Source organism: Heterocephalus glaber, unplaced genomic scaffold (assembly GCF_053883595.1).
Source record: "Heterocephalus glaber isolate CG9 unplaced genomic scaffold, H.glaber_assembly_v1.0 deba00000122, whole genome shotgun sequence".
In the NCBI taxonomy this organism is placed as follows: Eukaryota; Metazoa; Chordata; class Mammalia; order Rodentia; family Bathyergidae; genus Heterocephalus; species Heterocephalus glaber.
This window is the reverse complement of record NW_028258138.1, coordinates 17819729-17844091: the sequence shown is the minus strand read 5'-3', so window position 1 is coordinate 17844091 and position 24363 is coordinate 17819729. Positions and strand designations below refer to the sequence as shown.

Sequence of the window (24363 nt, the reverse complement as noted above, 5' to 3'; positions counted from 1 at the left end):
GCTTTTTAATTGAAAATTTCAGTTTAATTCCAATTTATTTGTGCCCACCTATTCCAACTTGACTCTCCATAAAGCAAAAATAAATTTTTACCTTCTTTCGTATTTTACTTTTAGGATATTTTTCACAGTAACTTAATTCTGCTTAAAGTGTATAATATTTTGTGATTTGTATATTTACGTACATGTGTTCTACTCGTTTCATGCAGTTGTTAGTCTCTTGTTTCTCCGAGGTCAAAACTGTGTGAATTAATTCCTTCATTTCAGTGCTGCTGGTCTGTATCACCTCCCGGGGGGAGCAAAGGCTTCAGGACAGCTCTGCCAGGCTTGCAAATGACATGAACAGCCCGGCACAGGGTGTCCAACCCCGAAAACTGTTCATCAGAGTTTGCTTAATAGCAAGCATTTCTTTCCAGAAGTAATTTCTGCTAATTCTTCAGAACTGCTTTGGTAGGATCAATTCTTTTCCTGTTATGCAGCATTTTTAACTTGCACACAGAGACTAAAATCAAAAGATAGCAGTACAGAATCCTAGAAAGATTAAAATTCAGAATGATTCTCTTATTCCTACAAGGGATTATTTTGCTACATGCTCCTACTTATGCTTTTTCTAAATGATTATCTTCTCGCAGTCTAAATGACACAGATGTTTTCTCAATGAATTAATCACCTTAATCGAAAAAACTTGGCACATTTTTGTTTTAATATGCCTGTGTTGAGAACATAATGAACTGAGTTGATATTTTCTTTGATGTTTAAAACAGGTAACATTTTAATTCAAATTTGAGATTTATAAGTAAATTTGTGGTAGTGTAAAGTACAGGTTTCTATCAAATTTGTAATCAAAGAGAAGTTCCCCATGGGTGAAAATACTAATAACCATTTCTGGAGCATATACTGTGTACAAGATAGCATGTGCACCAAAATTGTTCATCATCTCATTTAATCTTTATAACAACTGTGTAGGATGAGTACTATTATTTTACCATTGTTTGAATTTGGATATAATGTTTAAAAAAGGAAAGTAATTTTCCCTTTATCACATACCCAGTGTATGGCAGAGGCCTGACTCCAAACCCCGTGCTGTGGATTGCCATGTTATGTCATAATACCCATGAAGCTAGATCAGGATACTATGCTGGCTGTGAGTGTTGAATTTTGGCTAAAGAGATAAAGAAGTCCGTGAGAGTTCACTTCTTGGTTCACTTGACTCTTTTATCCTCATGTTGCCCCCATGATTCCAGTATTTTTATTATCTGTATTCATTTCCTATGGTTGCCATAACAAAATACTGCAAACTAGGTAGATTAAAATAACAAAGATTTATTCTCTCACAGTTCTGGAGGCAAAAAGTTCAAGATACTGGCACCCTCAGTTCTAGGTTCTGGCTGTTCCCTTACTGTGGACACTCTCAAAGAACCATATGACATACTACCCTGTTTTTTTAAATTACACCCTCGTTCCCAGCACTGCCCAATCTCACACTCTCTGCTGTACTGTCCTCACCCCCACAGCCCTCATCACCTTCTAAGGTACTGTAGGGTTCACTTTATGGTGTCGCTGTTTGCCTGACTTCCCCAGTTAGATTGTAAAATCCCAAAGGGCAGGAGTTCTTTGCTATGTTCATTGGTATAGCGCTAGAACAATGTCAGACATATGGTAAATATTTAACATACTTTGGAAAAATTAGGTAGGCCATTTCTCCACATTTCACATGGTCCGAGTGAGAGAGAAGAAGGGCTGGACTAAAGTTACTGGGTGGAGGAAAATCGTTGGTTACAATTTCTAATATAATTTCCTCAGAGTTTTCCCCACAGAACAGTAAGGACACAAATCATGAAGAATTTACCAAGATGGGTGTGTGGGGTAGGTGTGTTTGTGCATGTGCATTTGCTTGTGTGTGTGTGTGTATGTGTGTCAAAACATACATGAAACAATGTGATTGAGTATAAAATCATTCCTAAGATGTAGGAATAAGACATGGAGAATGAGCAAAAAATGAGTGTGGGTGTGGGTTTAATTGTTGGGAAAGTCAACAAAATACGGGAAGGAAACCTATCTAAAACTCAAGATCCGGAAGGTCACCACCCATTCTCCTTAATCAACAGAGCAGAACTGTGTTTCCTCAGACAGGTCCCTTAGCACACATTTGTCTTTGTAGCGTAGCTGTAAACACCTCTGTAAGATGATATTTCTTTGTGATGTAAAACCTGTTTTAGAAACTTTAAACATCCTTCAAAATGACTTTTGATTCTTTTTTTTCTTGCCTTTCTTTTCTCTGCCCTATTTTCTACTACTTTTTATTCTATTTCTTTATTTCTAGTAATGAGTGTATTTAAAAATAATAGAAACTATGTATAAAAAAAAGAAAACAATCACAGTTCTCTCCCAGAGAAATCGTGACCGGGTTACAATTTTCAGGCATACAAATACTTCCAGGCTTTTGGCAACTGATCAATGTGTGTATCTTTAATAAAGTCTGGGATATATTTTTATTTTGTTCTATTTTGGTTTTGGTACCTGGGATCAAACTCGGGTCCTTGCACTTGCAAGGCAGGTGGCGGCACCACTGAGCTAAATCCCCGGCCCCTAGGATAATATTTTTAAACAGCGCTAAATTCGCTTACTGTCAAAATCAAAGTTATGGAAAAGATCTTAATGTAATTTGTCTTCTAATCAAAGACAACTTGCTTTTTTACAGTCAAATAATTTGCCCTGTGGGAACAAAATCTCTCAGAATTATGAATTTGACATTTAGAGAGCCTGGTTGAAACATACCTTGAAAATATTTCCAACTGTAGGTTTCTTTTATCAACTAAGCTGTTTGCAGACCAGCACTAAATTTTCCTCCTCTCAGTCATCTTGTTTGATCAGTTGAAAGACATGGCTCCTTAAGAGGCTCCATGAATTCTTCAATGATGCAATTGCAGTAGATTTCCTATAATTAAATGAACTGAACCTCATTGAGATTGTTAAGTTTGATGCCAAGATTAAATCTTTTAATAGTTTATTTGCTTTGAGGCAAGGTTATAGGGAGTCATCTGAATGTACAAATCAACTATCTGTTAGAGGCCCACATTGGGTTTATATTAATATAATTGTAGAGAAAATCAGCAAAGAAGGTATCCAAGTGACAGTGAGCCTGCTGGGGAAATTTCTCTGGGTTCCCCTAGTAGCATGGCTTGGCCTGGACTAAGCGCCTTTTGTGTGGTGCCCACCTACCTCCCCAGGCCTCTGTCCTGGTACTCATCAGTGTTGGACTGAAATGATATTACCTTATTTGCCTCTTATACCAGACTGTGACTCCTTCAAGGCTGATACTGGGAATAATAAAAAATTAATTGTAGCTCCCAATTGTTGAGTCATTATATTTAGGCCTGTGTGCTCTACATATATTATTGTGTTTGAAGACTCACAACTCTAAGAGGCACCATGCCATTTTACTGATGGAAAGTCAGGCTCAATAACTAGAGAAAGCAGAACAGTGTCACATAATTATGATATGGAAAAGTTGTGATACTTCTAGTTCTTTTTTGGGCTGAGCCAACATGGTACCACTTGATGTAAGTTATGAATGAATGAATAAGTGAGTTGAATGAGTAGACACGTAAAGGAGCAACTTAAAGATGTTTAAAATTTATTAATTTAGCACAATATAAATTAAAAGGGACAGATAGAAAACAAATATTTTTGTTGTTGTTCTTAGAGGCGATTTTAGCCTGTAAAAACCCTAAGAAGCCCATTTCCTCCAGATTGGAGTGGAAGAAACTGGGACGGAGTGTCTCCTTTGTCTACTATCAGCAGGCTTTCCAAGGTAAGAAGCTGAAGACTTGATGGGATGAAAACAAGAGAATTCCAAGTACAGCCTCCTCGGTCATTTAATAGATAAGAACAAGACATGATTGGTTACTGAAAAAGTGTTTTTGTAAGTGTGAGGTGAAACCAACAGTATCTGAACTAAAACACAACAGCCACAGAAACAGAGGCCAGAGAAGAGAAGTAAGTGCATCCCATTGGGCCTCTGGACCCTTCATGTCTCGGCTCAGGCCTAAAAGATGCAAAATGCAATTGTTTTCACTGGCCTGATAGATTAAACTCTTGAGAAAAAGGAGGGGAAAATGGTGAGTTTGAGATGGAAGATTGCTGCCACCACTGAGATGCTCAGGGAGTTAGGACCTAAGGACAAGTAATTACAGTGACCATTAGCAAGGGTTTTATATTTATTATACATTTCTTTCCACTTTCTACTCTTCCTGTTGAATATGCAGTGTGGTTTCAATTACAAATGTGATAACAGTGGATGAAATGTTACAATATTAGTGTGCTTAAAAATTATCCAGTGGTTAAGGGTACCAATAAAATAAGATAGAACATACAGTGATTACTGTTGACAGCTTGAAAATGAGTATACTGAGGTTTATGTGCATCTATTCTCTTATTAGATGTTTGAATTTTTCCATTATAAATATTTTTATGTAAATACAATTTAACAAGGATAATAAGCATGTTATTTTAAAATACTATATATTATTTACTTTAAAGAACTAAAGGGAAATATCTTTACAGTCCATAGAAAATTTAAAATATCCATTCAGGTTCTTATGTCTCAAGATAAGACTATAGGCTGTAAAGTGCTAATAGCACAGTCCTCTTCACTTGAATTTTCTGTAGTTTCCAATCTTAGCATGTGCATGTTACACAACTGTACTTTAATTCCATACACATTATTATAAAAACTAAAACCAGAAGAATGTTTGGGGGGGGGTACTGGGGATCAAACTTGGGTCCTTGCGCTTGCGCAGCAGGTAGCGAAACCACTGAGCTAACCCGGCCCTAGAAGAATGTTTTTAAGACAGCCCCTCTCCACTCCTAACCCTTTTCCTCTCTAGTATTGTCATGGAGACCACCACACACAAAGTTACCACTCTGGCCGGTTAAACCGGGCTTGCCAGTGCTTTTTGAAAGCAAGAATATTGCTAGGTCTGAAGAAAATGATAAGACACACAATTGGGTTGAGTTTTTAAAAAATAGATATGGGAATGTGAAATTATTCTTTTAAAAAGACTTTTTAAAGTAATTATATAGATATAGATAGGTAGACATGTGCACTGCCTCATCCCTTTGCTGTTTTTTAAAAACAGAATCTCTCTAATCACTAAGTTATCCAGGCTGGGCTGGATCTTGCATTCCTCCTGCCTCAGCCTCTGAGTGCTGTAATCACAAGCATACATCACCATGCTCAGCAATTGAAGGTTTAAAATTGAGTTTACCAGGAGGAAAACGAATGCTTAGTTATTAGAACGCCTTGTGGGAGATATTCCATGGAAAGTTATTTCTATTATTATCTTCTTTTTCTGAAGGTGATTTGAAAGATCGAGCTGAGATAATAGATTTCAGTATCCGGATCAAAAATGTCACAAGAAAGGATGCTGGGAAATATCGTTGTGAAATTAGTGCCCCGTCTGAGCAAGGCCAAAACCTGGCAGAGGATACACTCATTCTGGAAGTATTAGGTAAAGTACATGTATATGTGGTGCCACTGCCCCCGCCCTGTCTTCACCCCCAGCCCGTGGACACACCAGCACTAACTAGGACCCCAGCCAATAAAGCTGCAGGAACAAGATCTAGAGTGTTTCTTCCTACCATCTTATTATGTGTGCTGAAATGTTATTCTTGCTAACTCATTATCAGAAAACCTTTCCTTAAGATTGATGTAATTCCTAGTGGTCTTACTGTGTCCATAGGAGCATTTTCCTCAATATTTCACTTTTTAATAGCTTTCAGTATAACATACTTTTTCTCCTATCATCTAAAATGGTATCGCATGATAGGAAAACAAAACAAACCTACAGAGTAGACCATGGGAAGGATTAAAAGGTATTTGTTTAAAAAATTAGCATTTATTTTGCAGCTAGTGTGTGTTAGGACCTTTACCTGTATAACTTTACTTCATTTTCACCGACAACCTGATTTTCATAGATGAAGAAATAGACATTAAATTATATGGATCCGGATGGGGTAGCTGCAAACCTGGTATGTGTAATTGCTACAAGAATCGCGACAGAGAGGATTGGGTAATCAGTAGAGGAACATGATCTCTTCTCCTTCATTAGCATTAGCATAAACTGCCAAGTAAAGGAAAGAAAATAATTCCTTTTCCCTTGTTCATGTTGTCCAGACATTCCTTGAAATACTAGTAAAGCACTAGTATAAACAAAATATAATTCAGGAAACTTAGCAGCAGATTCAGCTGGTACATTCATTTTCTGTTGCTGTGTAACAAAGTATTACAAGTTCAGCAGCTTGAAAGAACACTTGCTTGCTAACTTACTGTTCTACATATCAGAAGTCCAGCAATCAGGCCGGGTTCTACTCAGGACATCACAGAGTTGAAGTCAGGTGTTGGATGGGCTGAATTCTTGGCCCAAGGCTCTGGGGAAAATCCATTTCTAGGCTCATTCTTGGTATTGGGAGATTTTACTTCCTTGTGTTTGTAGGACTGAGATCCCATTCCATGCTGTTTACCAGCTGGTGGGCACAATCAGTTCTTAGAGGCCACTCACATGTACCTTACCACTTTGCTTTACTTTTCAAGTCCCTGAGAGCAGAATAATTAATTCCTGGAGTCAATACTTTCCAACTTGGTCAGGTATAGACAGAATAGGATTTTGGTTTGGTACCATCCCTAAAAGTATCCTCACATTTGACTTCTTTTGAACGCAGTTGACAAGAACCATTAAAACTATTGGTGAAGAAAACAGTTGAGATAAAAGAAAAAGAATAACAGTTGTACTGGGTAAGATAATGTTTGCTATTACAGCAGATAAGCCTTGAACTCTCAGTGAATGGCTTCATATGATAGAAGTTTCATTTTCAATTAAGTAAAGCCTAAATAGCTGGGACAGGGCTGGTAGTGGAGCAATATTACTCTACTTCATGAGATTATTACAGACTCAGCCTAATGTAGGTCTGATATTTCAATCCATGGCCTTCCAAGATTACTGTGGGTGTTAACAGCTACTTGGTAGTGGGAAGGGACAGGGGAATGAATGAATGGACAATCATGAAGGGACTTTTTATAGGTCAGGCTTGGGAATGGCTATATCACATTTACCCAGTTCTGTTGCCCAGTATTCATGCATATGACCCCCACTCAGCAGCAAGGGGCTATTGTGGTCTACTATGTCCCTAAGAAGGAGGGAAATGGATCTGTTGAACTGGTGCCGTCTCTATTGCAGGTGTCCTGTAAGCACATCTTTACTGGATATTAAAACTCATATTTAGCTTTCCAGTAACCGACTATTTGACTTCCTTTGTCCAGTGGCTCCAGCAGTTCCATCATGTGAAATACCTTCTTTTGCTCTGAGTGGAAGTGTGGTTGAGCTACTATGTCAAGATAAGGAAGGTAATCCAGCTCCTGAATACATATGGTTTAAGGATGGCAGTCGTTTGCTAGAGAATCGAAAACTTGACTCCCGGAGCACCAACAGTTCATACACAATGAATACAAAGTCTGGTACTCTGGTAAGTTCATTTCAAGTTTTGGCCTAATAACTGGCATTTGGATGAAAAGATTATTAGAGCTTGAAATGGTGGAGAACAGGGTACTGATGCCATTGTGTGCTAAGTGGAGAGAGGAGGAATAGAAGGAAAGATGTTGGTACTGGTACAGAGATGTGATGGGAAGGGCTGCAATGTGAGGTGGAAGACAGGACAGGAAACCACAGAGCTGAATGTGCAGGGGTCCAGCCGGGCATCAGAGGCAGGCCGCACCTGGTTTATGATGATGGATCAAGAAGGTCTCTACAGCTACCTTTCTGGCTTGGCAAAGTAGTAAGTGCCATCTCAACAACACCAGGGAGACACATGAAAGCTCACTCGAGGATACTGGAGCCCAGTGCTCACCAGGTGACAATAGTGACCAGCAAACCTATGGGCCATGGTAGGATGCCTCTGTCATTACATTTTTCCATGACTCTAGATTGTCAGCAGTTGCTTCTGTGATTTAAATTTAGTCTAGATTTTCTTATTATTTCCTCCTTGAAAATATTACTTATGGGAGCCTATAAATCAGCCCTTTTTTTCCCTTCAGTACTGAAGCTTGTACCCAGGGCCTTTATACTGATCTATATCCCAGCCCTTTTTAGTTTTTGAGATAGGGTCTCACTAAATTGCCCAAACCGAGTCTAAACATGGGATCCTCCTGCGTCAGACACCCAGAGCGCTAGGATTACTGGTGTGAACCACTACACCTGGCTTACATCAGCTCTTTAAAGCTAATGATATTTTAAGATTAAAAAACTATTTTTATTTTTTTTCTTTTGCGACTTTTTGGGGGTAGAGGTGGGTGTGAAAAAAGAGGCCATTGAGTTTGAAGCTTTTGGGTCAATTTAAAAATATCTAATTTCCAGCAAGAAGAAAACTAATGTGGGAGAACCACTGCTACAACCATTATTTAAAGGTAAAGCAATACTGGAATAACAATTTTAATGGATTTTTGAAAGGAGTGAGTAATGGGTCCTTTCATTCCCTTTATTAATGTAAAATAACATTAAAAACTAGACCTCCTAATCAGACATGGTGGTGCACAGCTGTGATCCCAGCACTCAGAGAGGCTGAGGCAGGAAGACTGCACAATCAAGACCCTTTTTCAAAGAAATAAAAAGGTCTGATGATGTAGGTCAGTGTGATTTCATTGGGTTCCATCCCCAGTACCGCAGAACCCCCACAAAAAATTTAAAAATGTGATCTTCTGAGTGGAAACAAAGTCTTTGTAAATAGGGAAGGATGGAGGGGTTGAAGGGAGGGCAGGAGAATGGCGAAAAAATAAGAACCAAGAGAATATGTAAAGGTTCAAATTTCCAATAAAAAATTAGATCTTCTGATACATAATAAGTCCATTGATGCAGTAGCAGAATAAGACAGCTTCCGGAAGATAGGGCTACCTGGAATAAGGCCATGCATTGGCCCTTCAGCAGTCAGCAGCAGCAGTCAGCAGGTCCGAGTGATTTTACACTGAGAAACTGGGCAGAAAACCTGCCGTCACACTCTGCTATATTTACTTTTCCTTTTTTTTTTTTCTCAGAGTAGGTGATAAAAGCCTAAGGCACATCTGAGATGGTACAGATTCACTTCCCTCAGCGAGCCTCCGCCTTGAAACGCCTTGTAAGGTCAAAGGTGTGCACTGAGGCGAAGGAGCATAGGTTCCTTGGTGAGGGCTCCAGTGTATGGATGCCAGGGACTTCTTACTTGCCAGTTGTAATGGGCTGGAAGATCGTCTAGGGTTTTGGTCCAACTTGCTGTTTATCTGTTACCTCAGCCCTGAGTTTATGGTGGATACTGTAATAGTACTCTGGCTTTGTGGGGAAGGAGAGATGGTTTCACAGAGCGAAAACAACCAGGAAAGGTTTTCTACCAAACCATGCTGAAGTACACAGAAAGGTGGGGGAGGTAGGTAGAGGGCAAAGAAAAGTGAAAGAGGAAAAGAAGTTAGTTAGATCAAAGCCCTGACTATTTTAGAAACATATGTTTGGGGGGATCCAATGCAATGAGGACATGCTCCTCAGAAGTTCATGGCTGGCACGGATGAGGTCAGCTGTGACTGCTGTGGAACTGAGAACGTGACCAGGAGAGAAGTGAAAGAAGGTCCCTGAGCATCCCTCTCAGCCTCTGGTTGTGGCAGGAACCTTCAAGGTGGCCAGGCCTGAATTCCCTCCCTCCATTCCTCTCCTCTTTCTTTCCCTCCTCCCTCCCTCCCTTTCCTTCTTTCTTCCCTTTCTATCTGAATTCACTCTTTCCAGAAATTCTCCAAGGGGACAAAAGTAGTGGTACCAGTGAGGAATTCTATTATATCGAGGTTTTACCTTTAATTTGCTTTGGCAGGGAGTAGAAGGAGCAAGTGCTGGACTTTATCTTTTCAGAATTTAAAAAAATTCTGGCCTTGATACAATTTATAATCCTATAAATGATACCGATTAAGATCTCCTAGAGAAAGTATTATTTGCTGCTGTAGTGAACTTGTTTTTGACTTACCAAAGTACGTTAACCCTTGCCATCAGGAGGCTTTCATTTATAAACAGAGCTTCTCTAGGAATGAGAAATACCGGGACTGGGTAGGATTAGGGGGAGGGGAAAAGAAACTTCCCCTTATTTATATCTTTTCTGTCAAATTAAACAGGAGGTCTAGCTCTTTACTAGTTAAAGTCATGGTAGATTTTTGAGTTCACAATAAAGAAGTCCTGACTTGTTAAAAAGTAAAAACCAACTAATTGATAAATTTCAAAGGACATGGTAATTTTAGCAGCTTACTCAGAGGTTTATTATTTTAAAATGCTTTTACTGTTTCTTCTACAAATAGAAATTTAACACTGTGTCCAGGCTGGACAGTGGAGAATATTCCTGTGAAGCCCGTAACTCTGTTGGATCTCGCAGGTGCCCCCAGAAACGAATGCAAGTAGGTAAGCATGAAATATTGGAAGAACAAATGGTTTTCAATTAGAGTGTGCATGTATTTGGAAGAAGCAGTGGAAAGGAAAAGTTTGAGTAATTTGAAGGATAAATAGAAAAGAATATTTTAAATTAGCTCGATAGTGTGAAGGAGCAGCTATTATGCTTTTAATCCATTTTCCAATGAACCTAAGAATATTTAGCATCACGGTTAACACATTTTTAAATTTTTTAAATTAGGATTTTTACAATATGAAATTCTGAGTAATCTTTCAAACAAAAACTAAATACCTTATAATGTGTAAATTGCTGAGGGTCCAGGAGTCTGAGTGGACATTTCATTTACATCTCTGCCATTTACTAGCTACATCCCCTTAGGCAAGCTATTCAACTTCTATGTCTCAGTAACCCCAAACTGCAAGTAATAATATACCTCCCTCCTAGAGTTGCTTCAAAGGTTAAAATAATCAATTTTTGCAAGTGTCAGAACTGCACCGTTACATTTATGAGCATTATACACCTATTAGCTATCTCAGTTGTTGTTATCCAGTTGTTACTGACAGCTTTTTCAATATTCTGAAATAATAAACCTATACTTATCCTGAAAAAAGACATGTGGAATAGTTATTTGTCTAGGTTGCTATAAAACATATCTGCCATGTATTATATTTATTTCACAAAATGAGCTTCTTAGAATCCAACAAAATCAGAGTTTAAGAGGATTTTCTAGGTTATATCCATTTCATATTATTTCTTTTTCAAAATTCATTTTTAATAATTTGACTTCATTATTCCTTTTGGTGCAAAGCCATGTGTTTTGAATATAGTTGTAGAATGAGAGAGATGCGATGGAAATGGCACCTGAGGGGCTAATGTCACTGTACCCCAAAACAGAATTCTGAGGATGCTCTTCGTTTCGGGAGCCCGTCTTCAGCTTTGTGGGGTCAGAAATTCATATTTTCAATGCACTTAGAGGACTATGGATATAGGTGCACAAATATGCCATATCTATTTCTATTTTAGGATTATTTTTTTAAAAATACAATTGTATTAAATGTCAAGATATCCTATAGTATGAGATACTCAATATATATTCTTTTTTTTTTTTTTTTTTTGGTACCGGGGATCAAACTTGGGACCTTGTGCTTGCAAGGCAGGCACTGGAACCACTGAGCTAAATCCCCGGCCCCTCTCAATATATATTCTAATTTCCATGCATAAGTTTGAGTTTCTGGTCTTTTCTTTTAAAAATTCAGGTATACAGGACAATTGATATTGTCCACCAAACCTGCTGACATTTATACTCACATATAAGCAGTTAATTAAATAACCAAAAAGTATTCCTCTCAGATCTAAGTATTAAAACAGAAACACTTAATCTACTGGAAGACAAATTAGGCAAAACTCTTGAAGGGATAGGCATAGGCACAGCTTTCTGAACAGAACCTCAGTTACACAAAAAATAATACCAAGAATCAACAAATGGGATCACATCAAATTAAAAATATTTTTGCACAGCAAAGGGAACCACCAACAGAGTGAAGAGATTACCTACAGAATAGGGAAAAAAATTTACCAGCTACTCCTCAGATAAACATCACTGGCCATTCAAGAAACGCAAATTAAAACAACATTGAAATTCCATCTCCACAAAGAATGGCTACTATCAAGAAATCAAACAATAACAAATGCTGGAGAGGGTGTGGGGCAGGGAGAGGAACCTTTCTTCATTGTTGGTGGGAGTGTAAACTGATATAACCACTATGGAAATCAGTATGGAAATGCCCTAAAAAAACTAAAACTAGAAATTTTATTTGACTTAACTACTCCACTTCTTGGTATTTTTTCCAAAAAAGGTAAAGACATTATCTTATAGTGATGTATGTATACCCATGTTTATAATGGCACAATTCATAGCAGCTAAATCTTGGAAGCAGCCTATATGTCCCTCAACAGATGAATGGATAATGAAAATGTGGTATTTATACATAATGAAGTACTACTTTGCCATAAAGGACAAACTTAAAGCTGGGCATGATGGTGCATGCCTGTAATCCCAGCTCCTGGGAGGTTGAGGGAGGAGGATTGCAGTGAGTTTGAGGCAAGCCTAAATTACATAGTGAGTTCAAGGCCAGCCTGGAATAGCAACACCATCTCCAAAAGAAAAAAATACAAGATAAACTCAAGTCATTTGTAGGAAAATGGATGTACCTTGAGACCATAACGCTAAATGAAGTAGATGGGACACACAAGCTTAAATATCATGTTTTCTCTTGTATGAGAAACACAATATATAAACAAAGTGCAAACTAAAAGATAGACAATAGGAAAAAAAAGAGGAAAAAAGTTATTGTAATCAAGCATGGTCAATGTATCTAAAAGAATACCTTGATTTAATATAATTATCTTATGCATTTTATATGTTTTTGGCCTATTAATCTGGATATTAATCTGTATTGTTGTAACTAACTTGATAAGGACTTATAAATTAGTGAATCTGGGGCCGGGCATTTAGCTCAGTGGTTTCGCCACCTGCCTCGCAAGCCCACAGACCCGAGCTTGATCCTCAGTACCAAAATAAATAAATAAATAAATAAATAAATAAATATCAACAACAACAAATTAGCGAATCTGATGGTGGCAAAAAATATTTTTTAAAGGGTGGATGGAGGGGAAGGGGAAAAAAAAGACTGAGATGTGTTATGTACATGTGCCAGTTCCCCACAATGAATGCAATTACTAGGTACAGCAAACATGTACTAATCAAAATGAAATTTTTTTAAAAAATAATAAATCATTTAGTATAGGATCTTGCAATCTCAAAATGGTTTGTGTAATTGCTTACATTATGGTTTGGGGCTTCCTTTCATGTCAAAATGGACCTCCAGTGAATTGAATAAACTTGTTCCTTACAGCAAAGAAAACAAAACCAGGGCTGGGGATTTAGCTCAGTGGTTCCACCACCTGCTGCACAAGCGCAAGGACCTGAGTTCAATCCCTGGTACGAAAAAAAAAAAAAGAAAACAAAACAAAACCGAAATCAAAACAAAACAAAAAATCCCTCTCAATACTGCTTTCAAATTATCATTTTTAAAATGTATTAGCACATGTCTGAACATGTATGCATTAATGAAGTGTTTTTCCAACTTCATTTATTTACATACTATCTTCATGATTTTCAGCTAATCTTATACCACTGCAGTATTTCTAATTCCCTTTCTGTTTTAATTGTTCTGCTAAATTTAAATGCCTACTTTAATTTCATCTTAAGAAATCGTATCTGTGAGGTCATAGTTTTTTGTTTTTATTTTTGTTTTTGTTTTTTCCAGTACCAGGGATCGATCTCAGGACCTTGTGCTTGCAAGGCAGGCCCAGCACCACTGAACTAAATCCCCAGCCCTGAGCTCATAGTTTTGATGTAACAGTTTCTTTTTTTCCTAGTACATCACACTAAATAAACCACACCAAATAAAATGTGTAAGTTTGTATACTTGTATTTATAAAATGTTTTTTTGGTTTTTTTTTTTGGTACCAGGGATCGAACTCGGGACCTTGCACTTGCGCAGCAGGTGGTGAAACCACTGAGCTAAATCCCCGGCCCAAATATATTTTTCTTTCTTTTTTTTTTTTTTTTTTTTTTGGTACTGGGGATCGAACTTGGGACCTTGCACTTGTGAGGCAGGCAGCGGAACCGCTGAGCTAAACCCCCAGTCATGTATTTATAAAATGGATCAGTTTGTTACCCTAGTGAGACCACTTTAATTTGAACATAATTTCTATGTATCTACTCTTTCTAAACTAGTTTAAAAGTTAAAATTAGTTTCATGCTCATTCATTCACCCACAGAACCTAGGTGTTTCATGACCTTGGTTAGAAATTTACATCTTTTCTGAGATTCCACCTCACCCCAGAAAGATTGGCTGCTATCTTGAAATCAATAACAAATGCTGGTGGGGCTGTGGGGAAAGAGGAACCCTGCTCCACTGCTGGTGGGAGTGTAGACTGGTGCAACCATTGTGGAAATCAATATGGAGATACCTCAAAAAACTAGGACTGGAAGTCCCATTTGACCCAGCTACTCCCCTGCTGGGTATCTTCCCCAAAGAATTAAAAGAACACACCACAGTGATATATGTGCACCCATGTTCATAGCAGCACAGTTTGTAATAGCTAAAATTTGGAAACAGCCCAAATGCCCATCAACTGGAGACTGGATAAAGAAATGTGGTTTGTTTATAAAATGGAGTACTACTCAGCCATAAAAAATGAGAAATTAGAGACATTTATAGCTAAATGGATGCACATCGAGGCAATACTCTTAAGTGAAATAAATAGGACACACGTGTAAATACTGAATAGTTTCTCTGACATGAGAAACTGAAAGTGTCAATAAGGACTAAAAGGTATAATAATGTGAAGTAGGAAGAAAAGGGGCAAAGGGGAAGGGGAACTGGGAGGGGTAGGGAAAAGAAAGAAGGGAATGGAATTAATATGAGAAAATGAAAAAAATGAGAACAAAGTCTTTATAAATAGAGAGGGATGGAGGGGTTGAAGGGAGGGCAGGGGAAGGGGGGAAAATAGGAACCAAGAGAGAGTATGTAAAGGTGCAAATCTCCAATGATGAATGTCACTGTATTGTATACCTAAAATGTAGCAATAAGATAAAATTTTAAAAAAAGAAATTTACATCTTTTGAAATAAATAAAAATTCATGAATTCATATTCTTTGTAAATTATCACTGATAACTTGCAACAAAAATTAGAATCTGTTAACCATCCAAAAGACATTCATTTTTTAAATATACAAAATAAAGTATGGGTTGGTGGATTCCCAGTGTACCTTATGAGACTGCAGCAGATGCCAATCCTACTTAGCCTTTTAACAGTCTGATTCTTTTCCTTCCAGTTATAACTTCCCTTCATAGCAGCCTTCTTTTTAAATTTTGATTCAAAGAAAGAATAAAAACCATTTTCATATTGCTACATTGTCTCTTCACTGAAGCATGATTGTGTGACTTGCTCAGCATCTTACAGAAAATGGCGAGTGGATAGATAAAACTTACCTCAAACTACTCTTTCATTCCATTGAAGAAAATAACAAATTTTATTCCATGACTTATAGATGTCAAATTCATTGCCATCTATAGGACAGGTTTTTTTTGTCAACAATAACACTTAGATTAAACACAATCTAGATGTCATTTGTTGACTCCCACAGAAAAAATAGTAGGCACAGTTTGGTTCTCAGGAGTTTTCATTCAGCTATGGATTTAATTTTATCCTGGAGTATGATTACTGTGGGGATTTTTGCATCTCTGCTCTTTCTTATCCAAGGAAATAGCAAAAAATCTCATTGGCTTCTCAATTTCAGTGTTCAAGCCACTATGAATTGATTTTATACTAAGCATTAATGAATTAATTCATTTTTTAACTCTAGTCAAATTACTCAGCCTTTCCTTAACCATGCCTTCTTTTACAAAAAAAAAAAAAATCAGTTAATATTTCAGAAGTATCTGAGAAAATTAACCACACACTTAGCATTAGGGAAGAATTTTAAGGCCAGAACTTTCTATAGTAAGCAGACCTAAACAATACTTTTTAAAAGGCCTTTCAAAAATATTGGGTATGATGGCACATGGCTGTAATCCAAGGTACTCAGGAGGCTGAGGCAGGAGAATCATTGCCAGTTCAAGGCTAGTTTGAGCAAAGTAGTGAAACCTGTTCTCAAGAAAACAAAACAAAACAAAACAAAAAAATGAGTCAGGGATGTAACTCAGTGCTCCTAGGGTTCAATACCCAGTTTCATAAAGAAAAAGTCTTCCCCAGGCTGGGGATTTAGCTCAGTGGTTCCGGCTCCTGCCTCGAAAGTGCAAGGTCCCAAGTTCAATCCCCACCCCCATACCAAAAAGAAAAGAAAAGAAAAGAAAAATGCTAATATTTTCTCCAAGTTATTTAATCATTATTAATTAATACCTGCTTTGAAAAAAGGGGAACCCAGGCCAGGTGTGGTCATGCATGCCTGTAGTCCCAGCTACTCTGACTAAGGCAGGAGGACCCAAACTTTGAGATTAACCTGGGCAACTTAGAGCCTATCTCAAAATAAACACATTTTTAATATTTTTTTTAAAAAGGCTGGGAACGTAGCACAATGCTTGCCTACATGCATAAGGCCTTAGGAGCCACAGAGCATATATACATACATACATAGACCCCAAGGCCAAGGGTGTCGTTCAGTATGGCCATGAGTTCAAGCCCTACCACCACAAGGGAGAGGGGAACCCTTTGAGGAATTGCTCCTTTAATATATAATTATCTAAATGGAAACAGAGTGTAGCTCATGAAACCTCTGTGTACGAGGTGGAGAAATGTGACCCCAAGTAACGTTTAGATGGAATTACGCGTAGTTGAGTTGCACCTTCAGGTCATGCTAACAGATTGTGTCATGAGTGGAGGTGCCTAGTAGACTGTCACATGGTTCTTTCTTTAGCAAAGTCATGTTCCTCATTTTATTAATGACTTGAATGAAGGTATCATTGATACAGTTCCCAATTTGCAGAAATATTCACCCTGAAAAGTTAATAATGTAATTATTAAGCAATAGAATCAATCCAGGAAAAATATCTCATAGGTTAAAAACATGATAGTCATTCTAAACTTGGGTCCAAAAAATCTAGATGCATTACTTAAAGGAGAAATAACTTAATAGAAATGAGGAAAAGCTTGCTTAATTAATTGAAATTCATTTAAAACTCAGTGGGGTTAGGGCCTAGGATTTAGCTCAGTGGTTCCACTGCCTGCCTGGCAAGTGCAAGGTCCTGAGTTCAATCCCCGGTACCAAAAAACAAAGAAAACTCAATGGGGTTAAAGTTTAGTGATATATAGATAGATAGATAGATAGATAGATAGATAGATAGATACACACACACACAACCTATATAAATTCAAAGAGAAAGATGTTTCTGACATTTAGTTTTATAGAATAACAGTGGCGTATTCTTTCTTTGAGGCTGTGCCCGGTATTTATGGAACTGACACAGATAATAAGGTAGAATAATTTTAAGTAAAATCTAGGACAGAAGGAAGGTGATAGAATACTTGAATTCACTGAACTTCAAAAGACGTCTTCCAACCTAATATTTAAATCTGTGAGTTAATACATCTTCAAACAAATGCAAGAAAATACTATACATTTTATTTCTGGATCACAGAACTTTTTAAAATACAAGATTCTTACAAAGGTTTTTAAATCTAAGGTTCTTGCTCAGCTTAGTTCTGTTAATACTTTCAATCAATTTTATGCCATGTCTTGGAATTAAGTTAATTGAACAGGCTGCAAAAGCACAAAACTATACTTTTTGGCATAGCTACAAAGGGGAGCCCTTTTGAGCAATTTCCATTTAAGGACAGCATCTGTCCATTTATTAGATGTGAATTTGTGCACAATTTATCTCACTTCACAGATGACCTCAGCCTAAGTGGCATCATAGCAGCTGTGGCAGTTGTGGCCTTAGTGATCTGTGCCTGTGGTCTCGGTGTGTGCTACGCTCAGAGAAAGGGCTACTTTTCAAGTAAGTGAATTTCACTTTTCTTTGATACATGATCTCCTGTAGATAGAATTTTCTTGCGAGACACTGTTTCCCCTAACAGCTTCTAACAAACTTTGGAGTGTGATTTTTCACTGATTTTTCTGTTATAGATAATGTCCAAGATCGGGCTGGGGATTTAGCTCAGTGGTTTCGCCGCCTGCTGTGCAAGTGCAAGGACCCGAATTCGATCCCCGGTACAAAAAAAAAAAAAAAAAGATAATGTCCAAGATAGCGTGCAAGTAGGTTATAAAGCACCTAGGTAGCCATAGAGAAAAACGAGTGCCTTAGCTGCAGAATTCCAAACAACACCATACGATTTGTAAAAGGCAGATATTCAAAGTAGACAGATATTTATAGCGTAATCACGTATATATATATACATAAGATCCTTTAAAGTTAGGGATTGTTTATTCCCTCCTTCTCTCCATTCCTTCCCTTCTTTGTTTTCTGTTTTGGAGGTGCTGAGGTCAAATCTGGGGCCATGCACTCAGGGCAAGGGCTCTACCATTGAGCTACATGCCCAACCCAGGAATTTTTATGCCTCAAGATATGTATTCCAAAAAAAAAAAAAAAGGATATATATTGCTTTCTAGTTTTAGGAACAATTTCATTGAAATCTACCTGGGAAATGTTTTATTAGTGAGGAGTGGAATGTTGAATGTCAAATTTAGCATAACTATAGAAGGGAATTGTTTAATCAAAGCCAGAAACCAGCCAAGCATGGTAGTGCCTGTCTGTAATCCCAGTGCTCTGGGAGGCTGAGGCAGGAGGATCAAAATAAGATTCAAAACACATGAGAACGGTTGCCATGGAGCTCAGTGCAAATGCCCTGGATTCAATCCCCAGTACTAATAAATAAATAATTTTATTAGAAATACTTCTAAGCAAGGGTTTTAGTTCTTGAAGTTTAGGCCTTTCATAACTTCAAACTCCATCTTATGAGGTAATAATAAGTTTGATGTAAATGTTGATATTTTAAAATATTTCATCCTTTTAATGCATTTTTTCATTTCCGGTTTTTAAATATTCTGAGAGCACAAAGCCACAGAACTCCATTAAGTCCATTGGCAATAATGTATAAAGTTGAGTTTTTACATGGAGCAATGAATAAATTTATAGCATAAAAAATTTTAAACCCATTGTTTTATAATGGGTATTAACTTTGGAATTTAGGTTTTAAAATATAACAAAATAAAATGAATTTAAAAGGAGTTTATGATAATATCTATAAATAGACCTTACATATCATAAAATGTTTCCATGAACATAGATTCAAGGAGATTCCCTACAATAGGAAAGAAAAGAAGGGAAAAGAATAAATGTGAGAAAAGGAAAAAATGGAAACAAAGTCTTTGTAAATAGGGAGGGGTGGAGGAATTGAAGGGAGGGCAGGGGAATGGGGAAAATAAGAACCAAGATACATCGTGTAAAGGTACAAGTTCCCAGTGATGAATGTCATCATATTGTATATCTAAAATGTACCAAGAAACTTAATGAATAAAAAAAAGAATAACTGTTCTGTGAATCACAGTAATAGTATTGTTCTGGCAGTGGTGGTGAACCTGTAGCACTCATGCCACAGCTGGCTGTTTGTTATCATTGAAACCTCTAAAAGGTTTGCCATCACGGGTATACAGTATAGAGTTGTATTTAGACCAAGGCGACATAATTTGATGAATGGAATCTAGCTGTGTCCCCCTGCTGGTCACCAGTGAAAGTACAGACAAATAAGATTATACTCCAAAATTTTTGTCATTCTTATCTATAGTTGCAAAGAATACCTTTTTTTTTTTTTGGTACCGGGTATCGAACTGGGGTCCTTGCGCTTCGCAGTAGGTGGCGAAACCACTGAGCTAAATCCCCAACCCCAAGAATACCTATTTTTAATGAAGGCTAAACACATTTTTCTTAAAATATTGAGTTAAAGAGATGACTTGTCAGATGTTAGCAATTCACTAAGAATACTGCTCTCATTTTCATCTGGCAGAAAATCTATCCAAGAGAACCATAGTTTTGAACTTTGGTTTGGGACATGGGTTGGCAAACAATAACCAATGGCCCAAACCCAATGTCCTACCTGATTTTATATGGTTCAAAAGCTAAGAATCATTTGTACACAGGAGAAATTGTAGTTATTGATGATAGGGAATACTAACTTTGAAGCCCAACTAAAATAAGTGCTAGCTCAACAAAAAAGAATTCCATTCTTCTAATTAGTAAACTTGCATTATAAATGTTTGATTATATTTTGAATTTTATCTATATAATTTTATAAATTTGTTTTCTCTCTAGTTAAGTGCTTATGTAGTATCCTTGATTTTGCCTCGGTGTCCACAAAACTGAAAATACTTGCTGTGTGGCTTTTTATAGAAAATGTTTACCAACCCTTCATTTAGAAGGTACAGATGTCAGCAAGTAAGGTTGAAGATTAAAAAGAAATTAAGCCAAAATTCATTTTTAAATGAATCTGTCACATCGTATTAATTCTTGCAATAATGATATGCACTTTTTCTTTTGTAGAAGAAACCTCCTACAAGTAAGTATACACTTTTAAAAGAATGCTGTTTTTTATCATATCACCTAATATTCTGATAATTGTCCATTTGTAATAGGGCCAGGCGAGTTGGAACTATAGAGATGCGCCACACTCTGAATTAAATGGAATCTTTATTGTCATAGCCGGCTGATCCAGAGTGGTTCATGCCAAAAAGACTCTGGACAAAGGAAAGGCAGTTTGTAGGGTCCTTTTAAGGGCTCTTTTATTTGAGGAGGGCTCAGGGAGTGGGGGAGGACAAACAGAACTTTGGAGGAGCAGAATTTGCTAAACTAGTGGGGTTTGGGAAAGTTTTACACAGTTTAGTTAAAACAAAGTATCACATAGGTACTGGAGTCTTCTGTTTACAAGGTAGTAAAGATAACATAGCTGCAGACTCACACAGGATGCAGTGGTCTGTTATGCATTAACTGAGGGGACTCCCAAGGGGGAAGGGGAAGGTGACCCCCTGAATCACCCGACTTTACACAAATGGAGTCAGGTTGGCTATCACATATTTAAAGTCAAAAGTAGAATATAAGGTTTTAATGTAGATTTAATACTGTGGGAAGTTCTCAATTCATCATGAAATACATCCTACCACATGCCTCATGCCTCAGGCCTATGTGTAAATGATGATTAACTAGAGAAGAAACATGGCCTCTATTTTTACTTTGTAGGTCTTTCCATAGTTCTGACTTTAAAATATGTAGTAATTGTATTTGTATAAACCTAAAAATTTGAAGAAATTTTAGTCATTTTTTACATTTAATTGAATGATGATTTTGTGCCCAACACTATTATAGGGATTGGTAATACAGCGGTGAACACAACAAGCTAAAAAAAAAAAAATCACAGAATGCTGCTTTTTACAACTTATAGTCTAGTCAAAAAAGTCAGAAAATACACAAATACGTATACTATAGAGATGTCAGATTGTGATAAGTTCTACGGAGACCAGCTACTCAGAAAGCTGAGGCAGGAGGATTTCAAGTTCAAGGCCAGCCTTGGCAACATAGTGAGACGACCCCCCCCATCCCCAGACAGAGATAGAGACCGAGATCGAGAGACGGAGAGGGAAAGGAAGAAGGGAGAGGAGAAAAGAGGAAAGGGGAGGGGGAGTGCTATGGGGAAAAAAACAAAGTAAGTAAGAGAAGGAACCTGCAGAGTTGGAGTGGAGCTTATCCTTTTTAGGTACCGGGGATTGAACTCGGGTCCCTGCGCTTGAGCAGCAGGCAGAGAAACCACTGAGCTAAATCCCCGGCCCTAGCTTATCATTTTTAAATAGATGGTGGAGAGGAGCTTCACTGAGAAGTACCTGGAGGAAATCATGAAGCAAGTTACGCAGACATCCATGAGAAGAGTGTTCACGCAGTGGGGTGAGAACAAATGGAAATCGCTCAGGGGCAGGATGCCTAGAATATCTGAAGGACAAAAAGGGGTAACAGGGACAGTGTAGGAAAGAAAGAAGAGATGAGCACACAAAAGTTGAAGGGCCAGATTACATGCAGATTGTGCTAGGCAGCTTCGCAGCATTTGGCCTTGGGTCCGAGTTAAGTAGGAAGACACTGGAGGGCTCTAAGTGGAGAAGTAGCATCACCTTAATTCTTCAAAGCTCAAGCTGGCTGCTCTAATAGGAGTAATGGAGATGCAAAGGGTGGAAACAGGCAGACCAGTTAGGAAACTACTGCAATGATTGAGACAAGAGAAAATGGTATCAAATGGCTGGTATCAAAGTGTAAATTGGAGATGTTGAGGAGTGATAGGGTTCTGGATGTAATTTTAACAGTTTGCTGATCTGCTGGATGCGTGCTGTGAGAAGAAGCAAGAAATGGAAGGTGCCTCCAAGGTTCTAAGACAGATGGGTTAAAACCAGAAATTCCATTTGCAAAAGCATGGAAGATTTCAGAAGGAGCAGGCTTGGGAACAGAGAAGGGGGAAGGCGGCGAGGTCTGCAGTGTTTGGAATTTTCATAGTCAGTGAGCTTATTAGACTTTCAAGTAGGGACAACCAACAAGCATCTGAATGGATGCATCTGGAGTTGGGGGAAACAGCAGGAAGTAGAAATGTGGGAGTCAATGGTGCATAAGATATGGATGAGCTCACCAAACCCAAGATTATGTGCATTAATTTAAGACAGTCCTTGCTGTACAAATGGACCGCGCAGACCGAGCTGTGGGCCTAAGGGCATTTGCCTCTACTCCAGCTGCCACGGCATCAGACACTTTGTCATCTAAATCCTTTGAAGACTTAGCTGTCATTGATTTCCTGTTCCTATATGTTTGTTTGTTGTTGTTCTTGTTGTTTATTTAATTAATTAATTTATTTATTTTTTGGTACCGGGGATTGAACTCGGGTCCTTGCGCTTGCGCAGCAGGTGGCAAAACCACTGAGCTAAATCCCAGGCCCAAAGGAACATTGTTTTTTGGGGGTGTGTGGGGGGGTACCGGGGATCAAACTCAGGACCCTGCACTTGCAAGGCAGGCGGCAGAACCACTGAGCCAAACCCCCTGCCCCCCGTTCCTATATGGATTTCCTGTTCAACATTGGTCTCTCAGTCCTCTAATAATCTCAGTACAAAAGCAGAGTGAAGTTTCAGTTATCAAGATTAACAGTAGCAAAAGAGATGCATTCAGAAGAGCAGGGCAGCTAGATATGTAGCCACCACCTCAACTCAACCCAGCCCTAGACCCCCGGCAATTGCGAGACTTCCACTTTTATTGAGTACCGTGGTAACTGGAGGGTTTTGAGCAGAGGAAAGTTATCATCTTACATAAGTGATGAAGGCTTATGCTTCCTCCCATTAATACCTTATCAAACTAGGTAGTAACCTGGAAAGGAGTGTTTTTATTCTTCGATAACTTTCCTCTCATTTGTTAAATCTATAGCCTTCAAAATTTGTTCAACTTCTACTGAATTCTAATTACCACATGAAACTTTCCATGGACCGAAATGAATTGTGCAAATAATTAAACTTTCAAAATGTTTAATGTTGCCAGGAATGCTGGTGCATGCCCATAGTCCCATATCATTGTGAGTTCAGGAACAGCCTGGACTACAAAATGAGGTCAAGGCCAGCCTGAGCTCTACAAAGTGAGAGCCTGTCTCAAAAAATAACAAAACAAAATATTTAATGTTAGTATGTTCAAAGTTAGTCTCTGGTTTGTGTATTCCACAAAAATTGTTAGTATATTAGCTTTAGGCTACATTTAGGGGCACAAATCTTCACATACCCTAATACAATCGACCTTTGACTTACGAATTCAATTAGTTCCTGAAGGCTGGTGTAACTCAAGTTGGTTGTAAGTCAATACAGCTGAGATCTGGATGTTTACCTGGGAACATGCTATGTATAACAAGAGGCAGATGAATCTTCCATTGACCTAATTAACCCAAGTTGTCCTTATGTCAAGCCAGTTGTAATTTGAGGGCCCATTGTATTATTCTCTTGCATGGTCTTCTCTGTGAATACTGTCTATAAATCTATGAAGTTCAGTTAAGATTGTTGGCTTTTTTTTTAACCTGGCTATGATAAATATATATCTTCCAGCTGAGATATGGAATACCCTAAATGAGAGTGTTTCAGAATTGGAGGTGACAATGTAGTAAATACTATCTTTTGTCTTCCACAAACAGGAAGGGGAGTGCTACATCAAAAGCCACTACAGTGAGTGAAAATGTGAGTATTACTAAAGCAGGTTTATAAAATAGGTGTGTTTAGGGAATAAGGCAGGGCAATGACACAAATATATGGGATATAGTATTTCACTTTTAATAAACTTTGTATTAGTGTCAACTACT

General features: G+C 37.9%; 1 protein-coding gene across 3 annotated transcripts in view; it reads left to right on the top strand.

Moving 5' to 3' along the window:
- Jam2 (junctional adhesion molecule 2) overlaps positions 1–24363 on the top strand; it is a 75111-nt gene that overhangs the window by 46600 nt on the left and 4148 nt on the right. Inside the window, exons 3-10 of one of the 3 annotated variants that reach the window (XM_087213592.1) lie at positions 3704–3811; positions 5358–5510; positions 7319–7521; positions 10355–10454; positions 17904–18011; positions 18140–18223; positions 20550–20565; positions 24199–24241. In XM_087213592.1, coding sequence (XP_087069718.1) covers positions 3704–3811; positions 5358–5510; positions 7319–7521; positions 10355–10454; positions 17904–18011; positions 18140–18223; positions 20550–20565; positions 24199–24241 — 815 coding nt within the window. The remainder of the gene's footprint in view (positions 1–3703; positions 3812–5357; positions 5511–7318; positions 7522–10354; positions 10455–17903; positions 18012–18139; positions 18224–20549; positions 20566–24198; positions 24242–24363) is intronic. The other 2 variants (XM_004842220.3, XM_004842221.3) reach the window with 2 other exon arrangements.